Source organism: Sparus aurata, chromosome 10 (assembly GCF_900880675.1).
Source record: "Sparus aurata chromosome 10, fSpaAur1.1, whole genome shotgun sequence".
NCBI lineage: Eukaryota > Metazoa > Chordata > Actinopteri > Spariformes > Sparidae > Sparus > Sparus aurata.
The window spans coordinates 21,054,043-21,070,640 of record NC_044196.1 but is presented as its reverse complement, the minus strand read 5'-3'; the positions used below and the strand labels follow the sequence as shown (position 1 = coordinate 21,070,640).

The 16,598-nt window shown below is 43.3% G+C and overlaps 3 protein-coding genes across 4 annotated transcripts; 1 reads left to right on the top strand and 2 right to left on the bottom strand.

Moving 5' to 3' along the window:
- Positions 1 to 2,061: 2,061 nt before the first annotated feature.
- LOC115588939 (E3 ubiquitin-protein ligase RNF152) lies at positions 2,062 to 15,861 on the top strand. Of its 2 annotated transcripts, none has more exons than XM_030429605.1 (2): positions 2,062 to 2,327; positions 14,732 to 15,861. In XM_030429605.1, exon 2 carries the CDS (start codon positions 14,806 to 14,808, stop codon positions 15,454 to 15,456), a length of 651 nt encoding a protein of 216 aa, XP_030285465.1. In that variant the 5' UTR covers positions 2,062 to 2,327; positions 14,732 to 14,805; the 3' UTR covers positions 15,457 to 15,861. The 2 variants fall into 2 exon arrangements, with proteins under 2 accessions (XP_030285465.1, XP_030285464.1); XM_030429604.1 differs by lacking the exon at positions 2,062 to 2,327 and adding an exon at positions 12,748 to 13,105.
- On the bottom strand, positions 2,635 to 7,486 carry LOC115588938 (uncharacterized). Its single transcript, XM_030429603.1, has 3 exons — positions 7,293 to 7,486; positions 7,075 to 7,145; positions 2,635 to 5,520 (listed from the first exon to the last, which is right to left on the bottom strand). The coding sequence occupies exons 1-3, from the start codon at positions 7,319 to 7,321 to the stop codon at positions 2,690 to 2,692; spliced, it is 2,931 nt and encodes a 976-aa protein (XP_030285463.1). The 5' UTR covers positions 7,322 to 7,486; the 3' UTR covers positions 2,635 to 2,689.
- Positions 7,846 to 9,669, bottom strand: si:ch73-335l21.4 (RING finger protein 227). The gene is made up of 2 exons (XM_030429606.1): positions 9,070 to 9,669; positions 7,846 to 8,273 (listed from the first exon to the last, which is right to left on the bottom strand). Exons 1-2 carry the CDS (start codon positions 9,545 to 9,547, stop codon positions 8,215 to 8,217), a joined length of 537 nt encoding a protein of 178 aa, XP_030285466.1. The 5' UTR covers positions 9,548 to 9,669; the 3' UTR covers positions 7,846 to 8,214.
- Positions 15,862 to 16,598: the final 737 nt, after the last annotated feature.

The window sequence follows — 16,598 nt, the reverse complement described above, 5'->3', positions numbered from 1 at the left end:
GAACGGATCTGTTAGGAGCTGTGACGTTGGCTCAGCCTGAACCCGATGCCCTTGAAACGGAATGCTTCATTAGCTGATGGATGGGATGGGAGCGAAAACGTACTATTAGCTCTGTTTTTGCCAGCTTTTTTTCAGCTTGAAATGGCCAAACTCCATAAGAATTATCCCGCATTTTAGCTCATCATCTTAAACTTGCTCCTTTTGCCCGTGGCCCAGCAGGACACCACAGTGTGAGAAACTGCAAGATCCTGCACCTAAGGTCACAGGTTGGCTAAATAAAATGGTTAACTAACGCCATCTAGTGGAATTAGTACCAGCTCTTGCTGTAAATGCAGATCATGTCACTATACGCTTAATTCAGCTGCCACCGACAATATGAATAATACCATAGTAGCATAATTCTTGTGATTGCAGCTCACAAACAAATTCCATTACAGCCTCCATTTCCATTACGGCTTAAATCAATAGGGACAAACCACATAATAGCTTGTTCTCTTCAATTACCCTTCTTATTAATGGCTTGGCAAGGTCAGAAAAAGACCTTTTCACAAAAGGGGAAGAACAAGTTGTTTTTTTTCCATTTTGTAGCGTGTTAAGCCAGAGACCCGGCATGTCCAAACCCCTACTTGAAAGCTTGAAAGAGGAGACGGAAAATCTGTGTCAGCACGCTGAATAGCCACTGCTCTGCCTGGAAAAACGAGGACACAAGGAATGGGAATACAATCAATTTATAAAAAGCCTCAAGTATGACCTTCCTACGTTTTCTTTTTTCTTTCCCTCTTCATACTTGACATTACATTATGCAAATCATCTGCCAAATGAGGCAAAAGTTATGCTCAGGAATTCACGTTTGGCCTCCATCGATTTATTTTTTTTTTCCGCTCATTATAAGGTTTTGGTTTCTCTCATGAGGCGGAGGCTTGTGGTTAGACTTGGAGGATGTCATTTAATAAAAATGATGATGATGATGTACAGAGCATAGTATTTTCTGATGATTCCCAGCATTTCTTGTAATCTCTTTGTCATGCCAGATGGCTTTTTTTTTTTTGTTTTTTTTTTAACCACAATGAATGAAACAGCGGGGGGAACCAGGAACCTGAAGCAATCCTGGAAAGAGCCAATTTATGTATTGACGCCTAAAAAGCACGTCATAGGGCAGCAACTAACAGTTATTCATTATCCGTTATACTATGGCTATGGCAATATCTATGCAGCTGTCAATGTTGTTTGGTCAAACAAATAGTCCAAAACCCAAAGATATTAGCTTACCATCAGGTCTAAGAGGAAAAAATCTAAAGAATTCTCACATTCAAAAACCAAACTCCAACAAATGTTTGGCACTTTGGCTTGAAAAGTGACTCTGATGATCGATTACCAAAAAATGTAATGTTTCATTTTCTGATGATCGACTAATAGACTCCTTAACTAAAAGCCTGTCCAAATTAACTCCGAACAATATGTTGATATTCAGTATGAAAGCACATGTTAATAAGTGATAAGGTCACCCAAAAATAAAATTCAGTCACTATCCACTCACTCACTTTGTGGAGCTTCACGGCATTCTTCTAGAAAACTGAAGTAGACAGGGACTCATTTGAAACATTTAAAAATGAAAACGATATAACGCTTTTAGCTTTTAGCTTTAGCTTTTATCACATTTTAGAACAAGTCCCCATATACTGCAGTTGTTTAGGAGAATGCTGAAACACTGTTTTGTTATGAAGCTCCAGAAATACAGTATTTTGTCGACTACAAAACTTCACCCAACTTTCCATCCGCATGGTGGTGAGTAGATTACAACTGAATTTTAATTTCTGGGTGAACGTATGTTGTGCCAGTTTTCCAGTTTCTATTGTAATTTTGTTAACCAAAATAACAAATTTTATGTAAATCACATTTTACTATATTTTTAGGCCTATAAAGTTTGACATTTTGAGAATAAGACTTACCCGTATTCACTTTCCTGCCAGGATAATATGGATACCACCCTCTTATTTGTCCATTTATGTAGAGCCTGCAGTCAGTTAGCTTGGCTTTATTCAGCGATTACCATAAAGGATAGAAATGGGAGAAAACTGTTTCACTTGCTGTAAGGTAAAAAAAAAAACCCTGCTCTCATTACCTCAAGCTCACTTATTAACACAATATATCTTGCTGTTTAACCTGTAGAAAACATAGACGTACAAAGAAAGTGTAAAATAGACATTTTCTTGACCTGGACCATTTGCTAGGTGACCAGCTAACGCCGACAGTCACTTAGCTTACATTTTTTAGCTTGGAAAATGTGGCTAAACCGGGAAAACCAGCTGGACATACTCTCTCCAAAGGTAAGCAAATCCTACCAGCACCTCTAAAGCTGAGTAATTAACACATTCCATGTATGTTTTTCTATTCATAAAAAAGTAAAGGAAGTACAGAAGCATAAATAGACGTTTTAATGGCCTGTTTTTGTGCTGGGCTTTGCTTGGCCAGGACCAGGCAACTAGCAGCGCAGGAAATTACCAGTGAAAAACTCTTCCTTTGAGCTAATTAGCCTACAACGAAGATTAAGAATTATTTCTCAGAGTAAGAAATGTAAAAGAAATATCCATTCATTCAGTCATTTTGTTGAAGAAATACTTAAGAAACGGGCCATGTTCGGCAAGTTTTTCCAACTTTTATTGCCACATAATAATTCAACAGGTGTCTCTCATCTCTCAGTAAGGGCCAGTTTCATTGACTTGAAGGTGACGTTCGCCGTCGACGTTCGTAGATAATCTAGTTCCAACAAGTCCTCACCGACTCCCAGACTCTTTGTGGGATCAGCTGAAAAAGCATCATACATATTTAGTCCCCCGCTTCCACTGCCTTCACTATCAAGGAATAAATCGGGTGTTTTCATATCGCTATCATCTCCTTCATTTCTAACAGCCGACTTGTTCATCTCAACACTACCAAAATCAACCTCATCTTCAGGACCTCTGCTTGTATTTTCTTTGCTAAGCACAGTAGCCTCAGAGTTCAAGGTCCAATCACCCGCAGCTTGTTTTTCCTTTGTCCTCGCTGTAGTGTTTGGAAAATTATCCTTATCAGCGGGTGTGATTGGTGTCTGTGTAATACCTCTGACACCACTGAATGAAGCACTTCCTAAAATATCAGTGTACATGACAGCTTTGACTCCGGCGGGCCGCTTGAGCAGCCTGACTATGGGTGCGTTTCCAGCAGTCAGGGAGGTAGACTCATTGAGCTTTCCGACAGAAGTGTGTTTTCCTCTTACACGTTTGCCTCTCACTGTGCTGCTGCTGGAGCTGTTGAGTGGGCTCGGCTTCATTGCGAAAGGTTTGGTTTTGTTGGGTGGTCTTGGCTCAGATTTTAGGCCTCCTGCTGATCTGGGATAAGCTGAGGAGATTCTGTGACTTGCAGATGCTGTTGCTGGATTTTGTTCTCTGTACTTGCAGTGTGTTTGAGTTGTAGCACTTCCAGTTCTCTTTTGAACAGGGCGAAATCCCAGATGGGTATAGATTTTGCGGGTATTTTTGTATTTGTCCGGCGTAAATCTGGTGACTGCTTCAGTGCTTCCCGGCTTCTTTAACAGCGATTTTAGGTCTTCGCTGTTTTGCTCAGTCGGACTCATTTTGGATAAATGGCTGCTACCTGGCTCTGTTTTATTGTGCCACCTGTGTTGCCAGATCTGCGAGCCTCTGTGTCTAAATCCTTCAAAACCCTGCTGGACTCTGGTAGACTTCTCTGGTTCACTAACTGAAGTTTTGGCTCCCTCGAGTGGTCGAGTGCCAAATCCTTTGAGACCGTAAATCCTTCTGTGGATTCTGTACTGCCTGCGATCTGGAATGCTGTCCAGACCCACATCACTAACAGGCATCGGAGGCTGGGCTTCCTTAAATCTTGATGGGAACGGCCTTGGAGTGGTTTGGACGAGATCTATAGTGCCAGGAGGAGGTGAGGAATCATCTGTGGGGGTCCTCTCAAGTTTTGCTGGTGTAGTAGACACCTTTCTCTGGCCAAAACTATACTTTGCTGAGTGAGACGGATGTATGTTTGCGATTTCAAACTTCCCTTTGTCGAAGCTGTATCGTCGAGAGTTGGTCCTTTCATTAGAGCCATCGTAGGAGAGGATAGATGGCTTCCCCGCAGCTCTCAACGGAGCATTTTTGAATCCTCTGAAGCCAAAGATGCTTTTAGTGGTTTGCCCAGGTTTGTATGCAGTCATTGATCCTCTTGTGGTCGTATTAACCAGGCTGCCCTGGAAATCTGCATGAGGTCTGGGATGGAAACTTTGCATGGCGTTGTCTGACCCTGGAGCAGGATGTACTGACATTTGCGCAAGAGTTTCTGGGTTAGTGTGTTGGTATTTGGTAAAACTATCTGTCTGAGCCCCATACTGGGCCATATAGGCGTTATGATACAGTGGGCTGGCATTATTAGAGAGGTGTTGCACTTCCTTGGTGGGCTCTTCTGTCTGTGATTGTTTAAAATTGGTAGAAAATCTGCCGTAAACTTGAGCGTCAGAGGGAGTTTGCTTGTATGGTGTTGTGGGAAAAGCCCTGTGTCCATCACCAGTGGCTGAACTCGCTGTCTCACGTCCATCGGAAAAGGTCTGGGAGTCCCTGAACAGATAAGACTGGGCATTTCTGTGTCTTGGTGTCTTGATGCTGCTCACAGAGTGCAACCCCTGGGAGAAATCTGTGATGGATGGTGCCGGTTTTTCTGGGCTTGGACTACCTTTAATAACAGAGGTGTCTAAGCTGTTGCTGATTGATGGTGCAGGGGGTGCAGTTTGACTCGCTAAGCCGAAAAATTTGCTTGATTGAACCCTGCGAGGTGTGCTCGGCAGCCCGACCGCAGCGGGCTCATTTGTCTCTTCATGGCCGCCAGAATGCCATCTTGGAGTCGGCGGTGAAGTACTCCAATATCTACCAGCCTGGGCTGAAAAAAGAGAGGTATGAGAGGGTCGCCAGACTTTTTGATCTTCAGCCTCCTTTGGAGGGTTATTTCCAGGAAGGTCTTCTTTGTTGGAGGATTTCTGAGGATCACTGAAGTCCCAGACTTTAGAAGGACGAGAGCGCCGATGAAAGGGACTGGCAGCTTCACTTTGAGATGATTTCCGAACGATCACTGGGGGCGAATAAAAGGAATTTCCACTCTGTCCGACTCCTCGAGGGAATGGGTGGTGGTTTACATCAGATTGCTGTCTCTCAAAGCTTTGTCCGGTGAAAATGCTGTTTGCTGACCTCACTTCACCCTGCGCTCCAGTTGTTTCCTCTCGGGAGAGTCTGTTATCTGGGATGTTTTGATTATAACTAAAGCTACCTGCGCTAAACCATGGAGGGCTTGATTGATGGTGAATGATTGACAAGGCCTCTTTATAATTCCTGCTCGTATCAGTTTCACCGTGAGTTCCAGTTTGGAGTCCAGTTTCGGATAATGGCAGAGCAGTAAATAGATGTTGACTGTATGGGTTGTACACTTGTCTCCAGACACTGTGTGGCCCTCCATTGTCCACTTGGGTTGTTGTGCGACTGGCTAAAAATGGAAAAAAAAAAATGGCAACATGAGACACAACTTTGTAATGTTTCTAATGCTGTTATACAGGCAAATAATAACTGTAAGGCTGTAGAAATACTAAAATGTCTTAGGTTGAAGTTTTTCTTTAGTTCTTTACAGAACAAGAGACAGCCAAGTAATGCCCCTTATATGTATGGTAATCAACAGATCAAATTCACGCTGCGGCCTTTTTCTACTGACATCACAGTCAGTGTGGGAAGGTCATGTATCACGTTGTCATTTCACCGCTTTCTGATTGATCAGCAAGTGAAAAGACAATTCATAATGAAAATCCAGAGGGACATCAGGCCATGTTTCCAAGTAAAACAACACATTTGACGTTGGACAGCAACCAGTTTCGAGCTTATGTTATTGTTTGATAGTGTTACACAATACAATTAGATAGGTGTTCAATCTAAAAGATCAACAGTCAGGATTAAATGAAATGGTAATGTTAGCTGGGGAGTGATTGAATGCTAACGTATGTGAACGGGTTATTAAATATGTTATTTTGTCTTTAAATATGGCCCATTGTCCCTTCAGATTTTCCCTCTCTGTCATCTTTTCAGTTGCTGATCAACTGGGAAGTGGTGAAATGATAACATTCTTTTCAGATTTCTTACTTTTATGGAATTTGCAACCAGGTACACAGCAACATAACAACATTCCAGCATTCGAACTTCCCACCCTGAGCCAAGGAGCCTGAAAAAGAAAGGTCATCATATCACTGAATCTTGCTTGCTTAGGTGAACGACTGATTTATTCATTTAAAATGTCTTTAATTGGCCAGTGTTGGTCCCTGGTTCCTGGTCACAGTGTCATTTCAGTCTCATCTGCTATATAAGGTCGGACCTGCCCCTTTTTGTCACAATATTATCAGCCCTGTCAATCATTTGTGAAAAAACATCAGTCGTTAAGCTACTCTCTGAAGGCATTCCTTCAACAGATGTCATACAAGTTAGAGGATTTGGGGTTTTGGTGTGTTTCTACAAGCATCTCCCGTAGACTTCAACACAGCAGGAACCACTGTCTGGCCCCAAAGCAAGATTCAGTGACGTGATGACCTTTCCTTCTTTTTGAGGTTACTTGCCGAGTGTGACATCAGAGGAAAATGGATGGACATATAACTTTAAATTGTGCGATGAATAAGGTGTCATGGTGCAAACAGGAAGGGATAAGACATCACCTCCTATATACCCTTGTTCTAGTTAAATATAATCTGAAATTACTATGCAGAGAGAACAAGTACGTTTTCAAGATTTGTTTACTTTAATCTCCTAAAAATAAAATCCATAGCTCTCTACACTTTTGTTTCACTGCCAACATAAAACCTAAAGTTAAAAGACATGCCTGAGAACATATCTTTAAATGAAACAGCTGCAGCTTAAAGTAAACGAAACGTGTTCGCCCCCATCTATCAGCAAACACATGAGTCATGACATTTCTCAGAGAGCCATTAAGATGAGCATCAGCTCACTGAAACTGCACACGCGGCAGAATTGACCTGGCAGATACTGGCCTGTTGGCGCTCACCTCTTGCAGCGTCCGAGCACATGATGAACGGTGTGACAGCTGCACAGACCAGCGCAAAGACAAACAAGAGTCTGCAGGGGAGGGGAAAAGAATCACTCACTGGAGTATTTTTGTAATTTATGGGAATCATAATGCTGTCAGTCAAAAAAAGAGTCCCTCCAACCCTTTTCAGATTTTATGACTGCGTGTGCGCAGAGCTCGTGAAATGTGATATTTACCTTGAGTAGGGAGCAGAGTTTTCGAACATGATGGTCAGTTTCCTCCTAGGTTTTTTTAAGATTGTCAAGAAAAGACCATAAAGGTAAGTTGTAGTAGTGTTGTCAGTCCATTTGTTTTACTTGCCAAAGAAATGAGTCACTGAGCTCTGACACTCTGCTGCCAGTAGTGAGTCTGATTGGAGGAAATGCCTGTCACCTGGCCTCAAGTAAATCACTTCCTGGAGTTGTCTGAAAGGGGAGTTTTCCTGATTAAGCTGATTCGTTGTAGAATACTTTGTAATTTATTCAAATATTTTATCTCTGAATGTATTCATCTGTGGTGTTCTTTGAGCACAATTACATGTGTGTCTCCTCCTTGACTTTTAAAAAAGTACACTTTCAGTTTGGCCTAGACTTGATCGAACATGTTGTCGCAACTGTGTTTTTGCACACCCACACACACACACACCCACACACACTCACATACAATTACACCATTGTTTTCCTTTTTTCATGATGCAAAAAGTGACTCACTCAAACGCCCATCCTAAATTCAGCATGCAGCCACAGAAAGTGATTTCAAATCAGAGCTTATTTATTTATTCTTCCTTAAATATGTAACAAATACATCAAATAAATACAATTATGAAAAAAAATAAATATCACGTACATTAGTGCATTAATAGGCCTAAAATGGGCAACTTTGGCAATTCACATTTGTTTTCTCAGTTGATTGTATCAGCAACAAAGTGGTATCATTTAAAAAGGCAGTCAGAAAGCTGAAAAACGTATATCATGTCTGAACGTGTCCGTGTGTCTTGCCAGCAAGGTTTCATCATCATCATCATAATCATCATCATCAAGTCCATTTTGCCGAAGGATATTTTGAAAATAAATATGGGCTAGTATCACATTATCCAGGGTATCTGAAGCTGTAGATTCCTTAAAACATGAAGCAGGACATCATGGCGAGGTTCCTCATGTCATCACCGGTGAGACAGTCTGCCAAAAGAAAGGGGGACAAATTAGAATAGAACAATTGATATATTTGCTATTTATTTGATGAAGCTTTCTGTTAGGTGTGGGGTACATATTTTGGGTACTCAACATGTGTTTCCCATGAGAAAATGGAAGAAATTATGGATTGGAAGATCGACGCTAGATTGGAAACTAAAATCCTTAACTTTAACTTTCAAAATGTTCATTTAACAACTCCCCAATGTTTTGCCCCAACGTGACAAGTCAAAAAACAAGATACTAAAAAGTCAGAATTATTCATAAAAACTAATTTTTTTTTGGTGTGAGAGAAAATGTCAAAATGTTTTTCATTAAATGTGGCACAATTTACACTGAAGCTGAACCTAGAAATTGTACTACACCACTGAGAAATTTGTGTCCTTTCCTGCCACCTGTAAAACCTGTATGAGTGACCCACTGTTAGTGTGGTAACCCCCACCAAACTTCATTCTCAAAAGACTCATTTTTAGAACTCCCATAATGTTTTGCCCCAACAACAGTCGTTAAAAACTATACGTACTAAAAGTTCAAGTTATGCTTAAGGCACGTTTTTGTAAACGAAAATGTAGGCTAAAAGATAGTGGATTACGTCATGAAACGCGGCACAATGACACTGAAGCTAGACTTCTGTCACCTGTAGTTTTAGCCTACTGTTATTGTGGTCACCTCCCACCAAACCTCATTCTCAAAATGTTCATTTTAAGAACTGCTTAATGTTTCACCTCAACAACACAAGTCAAAAAAACTACTTCTCATGAACCACAGTCCACCGTTTACTTACTTTCTCCGCCACTCGGACGTGAGCTCTTCCCGCTTATCTTCTTCCAAACTTTCCGACAAGACCGCCGGAGCCTCCCTCCTCTGGAGCCCGCCGGAGAGTCGCTCTCCTCGGCAGCGCTCTCGGGAGGCGTCGACACCTCCTTGTCGTCACAGCCGTCTTGAACCTCACCGTCCTGCTCTTCCTCCTCCGGGTCCTCCTGGTCGAGGACTCCCGCGGCCAGCAGCCGCTCCAGGACGCACTCGTCCACCCTCAGCTCGGCTCGGACCTTCCCCTCTCCGGAGATGGATGTGGTGTGTCGGCACAGCGGGCAGACGATAGACGCGTCCGCTCCCAGACGCGCCTCACCGGGCCCCTGGGGTCGCGACAGGGCCAGCAGGCAGCTCTCGCAGAAGCTGTGTTTGCACTGGAGCTCCCGGGGACACCGCCGACCTCCGTTAAAGGTCCGGTAACAAATTCCACACTCGAGCTCTGAATACATGCTGCTGTTTGATCTGTGGCGCTCCTCGCTGATTTATCTCAAGGTCTCAATGAAGTGAGACGGGGTGAGCTGTCCGGACTTATACCAGGGTGTGAGGAAGTGTGTGGGAGGAGGAGGGAGACTAGAAAACGTAGTAGAGCGGGGCCAAATAAACACAACCTATGAGTCATCAAGCTCAAAATACGCGTGACGCAACCAAAAGCAAAGGGACCGGCACACACACTCCCTCACGTATCTCCACAGGGGCATACTTGTCATTTTACAGGACAGGAACACAGCCAGGTGCAGCCTGATGCCAGACAACACGGTGTGCTGATTAATCATTAAATGTTGGACTGGACCCTCAGTGTGTCTCTCTGAGGGCCTTTAAAAGTTTGAATTCAAAGTTCAGTCAACTCAAGCTGTCCCTTCTGTAGATTTCCCCTACTTAATCCAACTTGAATCCATGTCAGGAGTCTTTCAGCCTCTCTGACACTCAAGGGTGTGTGTGTGTGTGTGTGTGTGTGTGTGTGTGTGATATGACGTAAGCCCTTCCCTCTCCATTGGTAATCCCCAAACAACCTCACTCACTGCCCTTTCACGGTGATTTCCGGCTGAAATCCTGGCCAACAATCGCAGACCCTGAGCAGCACGGTCTTTTGTTCACCGCCTGTTGGCCTTCCCGCTTTTTTGTCACCGGCGTTGAACTTACTGTAAAAGCGCTTGGTCATGTGAAAAAGAAAAAAAAAAAACCAACACAGCTTTTTCGACTCGGATGACTGTAAAAGAAGGTGTTTACCAAAAAAGAGAGGGGAATGAAAGAAACCTTTAATGCTTGACTGTCATGTAGACAGTGCAGTACAGTCTTCTTGGACCTGTGGCGCAACACAGACAGGTTAAAAAGGCCCAGTTGGAAGACACTATGCTACAAAGGACTGAACACTTTTTCAAAACAAAGTATACCATTTGTTCTGCTCCTTGGCCTCTATAGTACAGTACAAGAAGCCTGAAAACTGACATGAATGTGTGGATGGAAAAATAGATATAGATGTAAGTGTGCTCAACTGCGATTAAAGTATACAGATGCTTGTGTCTTGTAGGGTAACAACCCTCTAAAACAACACGCACAACATGTCACTTTGAGTTTCAAAATAAGAGTGTTAAGTCGCAAAAAGAACTACATCCAAATCACTGAGGATTTTAACACACTCTTTTGAGTTTTCCATCAACTTTAAGTCCAGGATGATCATTTGATCGCTAACTTTTTCCCCAAGATGCACTGAAGGGCAAACCAAAATCTTATCTTGTTTCATATCCTCGCACAAAAGCCTCTATGACACGTTATCTAGTCATTCTGCACATGTTTGTTTTGATCTACTAATGCCAAACGAACAGCCATATTCCTTCATGAAACCACCGCTTTAGGCCATACTGTAGTATGTGCTTTACTGTTATAAAATGACTGATAAACATCTATATTCGTTGTTTAAACTTTTCCAGAGAGCCTTTTTTCTATAGAGTCTGTCCAAATCTGAGGTTTGGGCTCCAAAATAAAATGAACGATGAGTTCAGTTTCTGGTGGGCTGATTCAAAATCATGACTGAAAATAACCTAAATCAGATAACTGGAGATTCATGTTTTTAATCGAATCGTCTGGTAGTTTCAACCTCTGTCTGGTTTATTCTTTTTTATAACTTCTTTAAAAATCCATCACAAAGTCTTCACTGTGCAACGTAGTGTTGGGCCTTGTATTGAAAGAACCTCAGAGAAACTCAGGCTAGGCAAGTATCCCGTTGATTAGCTTTGAATCCTACAGTAACAGCTGTCTTAAATGACGATGTTTTTATTACTTAGTGACGAACTAACAAATAATTACACAGAACACAGCAGGGGAGGCGTCCAGCACGCCGGTACAGGGCGAACTGGTTTCAAGGGAATCGTTCAATCAGGGTGCAACAGATACGGCAGTACAGGTTGTGTGACTTCATTTATCCGTCAATAATTCACCTGTTTACACTTCATTAGAACGTACATAAGAACATGTCCTCTGCTCCAAACATACATGCAGGGACCCCTCTGTTGACTTTCGCTAGGTTTTTGTACCTGACACCCACTAGTCTCCTGCTTTTTGGAACACGCACATTGACTCACTCAAACTACCGTCCAAAATTCGGCTCGCAGCCACATAATGCTTTAAAATGAACCCAAACCAGAGCTCGTTAAATTAGAAACAAACACAATCATGAATACAACATACATCACATAATGTATGTGAATGCCATAATAGGATTCAAATTCACAAGTTCTTTGCCCTAAGGTTTCGTTAGTCATCGTCAAGTTTACGTTGGTATCACATCCGAAGCTGTCGACTGCTTGAAACTCGTAGCAGACAGAGATAGGAAATGAAGAATGTTGGAACAAAATTCCTGGATTTGTCCCTTTATCAGTATCCACACCAAAAGTTAATGGGCTCTACTCTTGGCTGAGACCCGACCTCCATCTAAGTTTCGTGGTAGTCTGTTCGGCAGTTTTTGTGTAATCAAGGTGACAAAACCAACAAGCAAACAAACATACACGAGTGAATACGTTGCCCTCTCGGCTGAGATAATACATTTTATTGTCTGATAAGACAAGCGCACTGAAGCAGTAAACATCAACAACAATTAAAGAGTTCTAAATTATGCCCAGCATCATTTTCTGCATAATATTCTCTGAAAGGAAGGTTTCGTATCGCCACAGACAGCTATATGCGCTGGATACTGATATACCTGTGATAGGCCAAGATAATATCAGCCATGCTTTGGTTGGACTCTAACGGGCAAACCTACCATCTTGACGGACTAACACTGATAAGCTGAGAAGGCATCCAGCGTGTCAGTACAGGACAAGCTGGTTACAAGGAAATTGTTTGATCCGGGTGCAACAGATACTGTAGTTATCAGTCAGTCGGCCGTTTACACTTCGTAGGAACAGCACCCCTGCTCGGAACATACACAACTGTTCTGTCCCAGAAATGTATTTACCTTATTTGGTTGTTGTACCCGACACCCACTGGTATAACAAAAAAGCAAACGTGATCGTTTTCATTCTGCAGAATAAATGTTCTACATCTTGCTCTCAATGTAAAATGCAAGGATGTTAATAATTACACCCCGATCCACACCTTGCTATTAAAAAACCTCCGACATGCTGACTGCGCGGAAGCGTAATAACATAATATGCGAGTGGAGTCGAGTAAAGTCGGGATCAAGAGACTCCAATCTGTCATTTTCTGTCTTGTGTGTCCTGGTTACCTTCGCATCACCAGGGGTTTAATTACTGCTGAGCAAACCGCAGAGATGCCTCATGGGGCAGGAGACAGGGACGAGTAAAAAATCAGGTGGTTGCCAGCAAGCCAAGCTCAGACACGTACCGGAGCTGAGGAATATTGAGATAGAGACTTGGAAGAGGTGGGTGGGGAGGGGGACACACTCTGCCAGGATGAGAGCTGTGCCAACATGAGTATGAATTGTGAGAGGGGAAGTACCTGGGTCGGAGGTGGGCATCAAAGTGTGCTCTGATCAAAGCTGTGTGCGGTGGGTAAGTGGCTCTCTTATCTGCTTCCTATGTAAAGATGGACGGCTGCCAGTTTCTCTCGGTATAATCTCTCTGAACCTGGTGGCCTAAATAGATACAAGAGGACTCGTTTTATTGTACAGAGCAGCCATTCAGCGCTTCATTTCAACGTTTCCATTCCACAACTTCCTCTTTCTTGTTACATGTGATTTTGGAGTAAATCAAAAAATGCCTTTTGCTGGTGTAAATTCTATTTATCTCCTGTGTTTTTGCTCTAATTTTTGTGGGAGTCTATTTGATTTATGAAAGGAAAGGGTTTGAGTGTGTGTTGCCATGCACCAATTCAAATGAGACCCCATGTGCTAAGCAACAATCCCCCTGTGGGTGCGCTCGTAGTTGTCCCATGAGAGCAACGGGCAGGGACACATGAGTGTCTGCAAATCAAACCAAATCGAGTGCTTTGTTTTGTAAGTGACAGAGTTTAACTGCATGGAAGAAGAAATATTTTGACATGTTGAGAAATACACAAGCAAGCAAGATATCTAATGAAGATATCTAATGAAGTAAGCATGCTAACCCCATCCCTAACACTCCCCTGGTCCTTGAGGTCCCAGTCAGGACCACTAGCTTCACAGCTAACTGAGCTAACCAGCTATGGGCCGCTGCAGTTACCAGCAGTTAGCGGTTAAAGAATAACAGATAAAATGCCCCCCCTTTTTTTCTCCAGAGGAAAATGCATGCGATCTGATAAATGACCTCCAGTGATGTCACTCAGTGGCTAAGTTGCATTGTGGGTAATGTAGGCGGCAGGTTTTGAAAAGGAAGAAGAATGCATGTCGTTGATTCGGCTTGATTGTTTTTCAAACTGTCCGTAATGAGTCCAGCAGTGATAAGAGTGTAGTAGTAGACCACTGGACTGCTATTCAAAACCTGGTGCCTACATTTCCCACGATGCAACCGAGCCACGTAGTGATTACATTCTGCGTCCCCTGGAGCCACAAAAGACTTCATAATACTTTTTTTAATCATGCTCCCCAACACCTGTAAACTCTTTAATGTGTAAAATTGGTGGTTACCCTTTAAGCTACCAAACAGCTGATACTACATTCCCATGATTCAATAGTGAGTTTTTGGTTAAACCAAGCTCCACGTCGCCAATTTCTAACACAAGCTCACTACCAAAAATTCCCGTCGTCGACAATATTGTCTAATACTGCATAAGGCTCCTCCAGAACCACAAAAATACAACTGATACTAGGCTGAATAATACTCAGCTGCCCCTTTAAATGAAAATCCGAGTGGAGAAAGATGGACATGCGCACACTCATGTGCAGTAAGAATCATTACAGAGCCTTGTTGCTTAATTTTGTTGTTTTTCTTGTTATCCATTTCCAAACTTCCTGCACATGCTCAGAGCGTGCACGTCAGCACACACTCCATGGACTCCAGGTCATTGTGAGTAGTTGGGGGGGGGGGTTAGACGTGGATGAGTGGTTAAGTGGACGAATGCTATGACTCATGGGGTCTGGAATCTGTTCATAAAACTTAGAAGAAACAAAGCAGCAGGAGAGGAGAACGTGGCATTTACAAAAGTCTCTGGAGTTCTCTCTGTCTAAAGAAGTAGACTTGAAGTTGTTTTTCTCTTCACAGATTTTACCGTCTTCTGTTAAATATTCAACCACAAGTTACATCTTGATATCACTGAGCTCCCAAGCCATCCACTCATGACAGGGGAAGTTGGCCCAGCTCCCTATCCGGGGGACCCAGCTGGAGCAGCACCTGGCCCCTGCACCACCCCTGGGGAACCCATGGATGTAGAGTGTCCCATCTGCTACCAGGAGTACAACCAGTACAACAAATGCCCCCGGATGCTGGAGTGCCTGCATGTCTTTTGTACCGAGTGCCTCCAGAGGATCCAGCTCTGCCCCTTCGAGCCCCCCGACCCCCACGGCCCTCCAGCCATCCCGTGCCCCCTCTGCCGCCACCTCACCCCCGTGGAAGCCGGTGATGCCCTCTCCTTACCCTGCAACTCCCGCATCCTGGCCAGGCTGCCCCCAGAGACCTTCCGCCTGCCCGTGATCAAGCCGACCCGCCTGGCCACGGTCACCCAGAGGGTAGTGCTCTCCCTGGAGGGGGACAGCAGGGACACCCGCTTCATCATCCTGCCCACCGTGAGCCTGCGGGTGCAGCAGATGCACCCGGAAAGGCTGTACGGCACGGCGCCGGGCCTGGTTGGGGAAGAGGAGGTCATACAGCAGAGCAAGAACACGCTGGTCTGTGTGCAGCTGCTGGCTGTCATCTTCTGGGTGCTGTTTGTGATCACCTGCGTGGTCGGGGTGGTGTTTGGGCCACATTTCTTGAACAGGAAGTTTTGATAGGAGGCATGTTTTATTCTTTTTTTGTGTAGCAGATATTGAAGTCATGATGTAGGCCACAGGAAAGCACTGTAGAAAGTAGGTTGACACATTTTTAGAGAGTATAAAGCTGAAAAATGTTTTTCAGTTATATTTTTATCCAGATATTTATGACTTGTGTGGTTTTTATTCAGACCAGCTCAAATTCTTTTGAATGTCCCCAATCTTTCACTGCATATTTGTTGCTCTTTCATCAGTGACAGACGGATGAAGAGTTCCCTCTAGTGGTTTATTTGGAAATGGAGGAACTGAACGTGAATAAAACGGTTTCAAAACTTCATGCGCTTTCTCATCCAAGGTTTGATAAAGTTGTCTCTGACTGTCCCGCCAATGTGTAAATTGAATAAAGCCGGATTACGCAACACATTTATACTGGCTCCTGGATTTTTATAGATGGATTGCATGATAAAGAATTTAATTTCCTTATCCTAGGATGGGGAATTCGATTACCTCCAGGAGTCCTCCTTTAAAACAATGGTGTCTCGCTTGGATAACTTGGCAGGCTGTGATGCTGTAAGTGCCTGAGAGGATGCAGGAGGCCAGATTGGATAATTTATTGGCCTTAATGATGCCATTTACTGGTATAATGCAGCCAAAGTGATTGCAAGGTTTCCTTAATGTGCTTCCTTGTTTGTTTCCTTTATTGACTGTGTGAATTCTTTTGGTTCTTGTTAATGGTGATGGATTAATCAATTTAATCCAGTTCATGAGTTCAGGTGGCTCACGATCAGACAAACCGCTGCAGCTCATTATACAGAGCTAACACTGGAGATGCTGATCAGATGTGTATGAGTACAACTGTGCAATTTACTGACAAAGACATAGAGCCTTTTTGAGGCGGTGGCTTACGCTGGTAATCCATCTGTGTAGCATTAAAGGGGTCAATAATGTTAGCTGTCTACTCTTCTGTACTTTATACTTCATTGCATTTGTCAGACAGCTGTAGTTACAAATGTTTGAAGTTCTTAAAGAAGTCCAATGCCGTGCCAGAGCTTAAACATCTGGCTGAGCTAGATAACATACAATACCGCACATTCCTGCATTCCTGTCACGCATACATGAAAACATGACACAACTTACACATTTTCCGTGATGGAATGTAA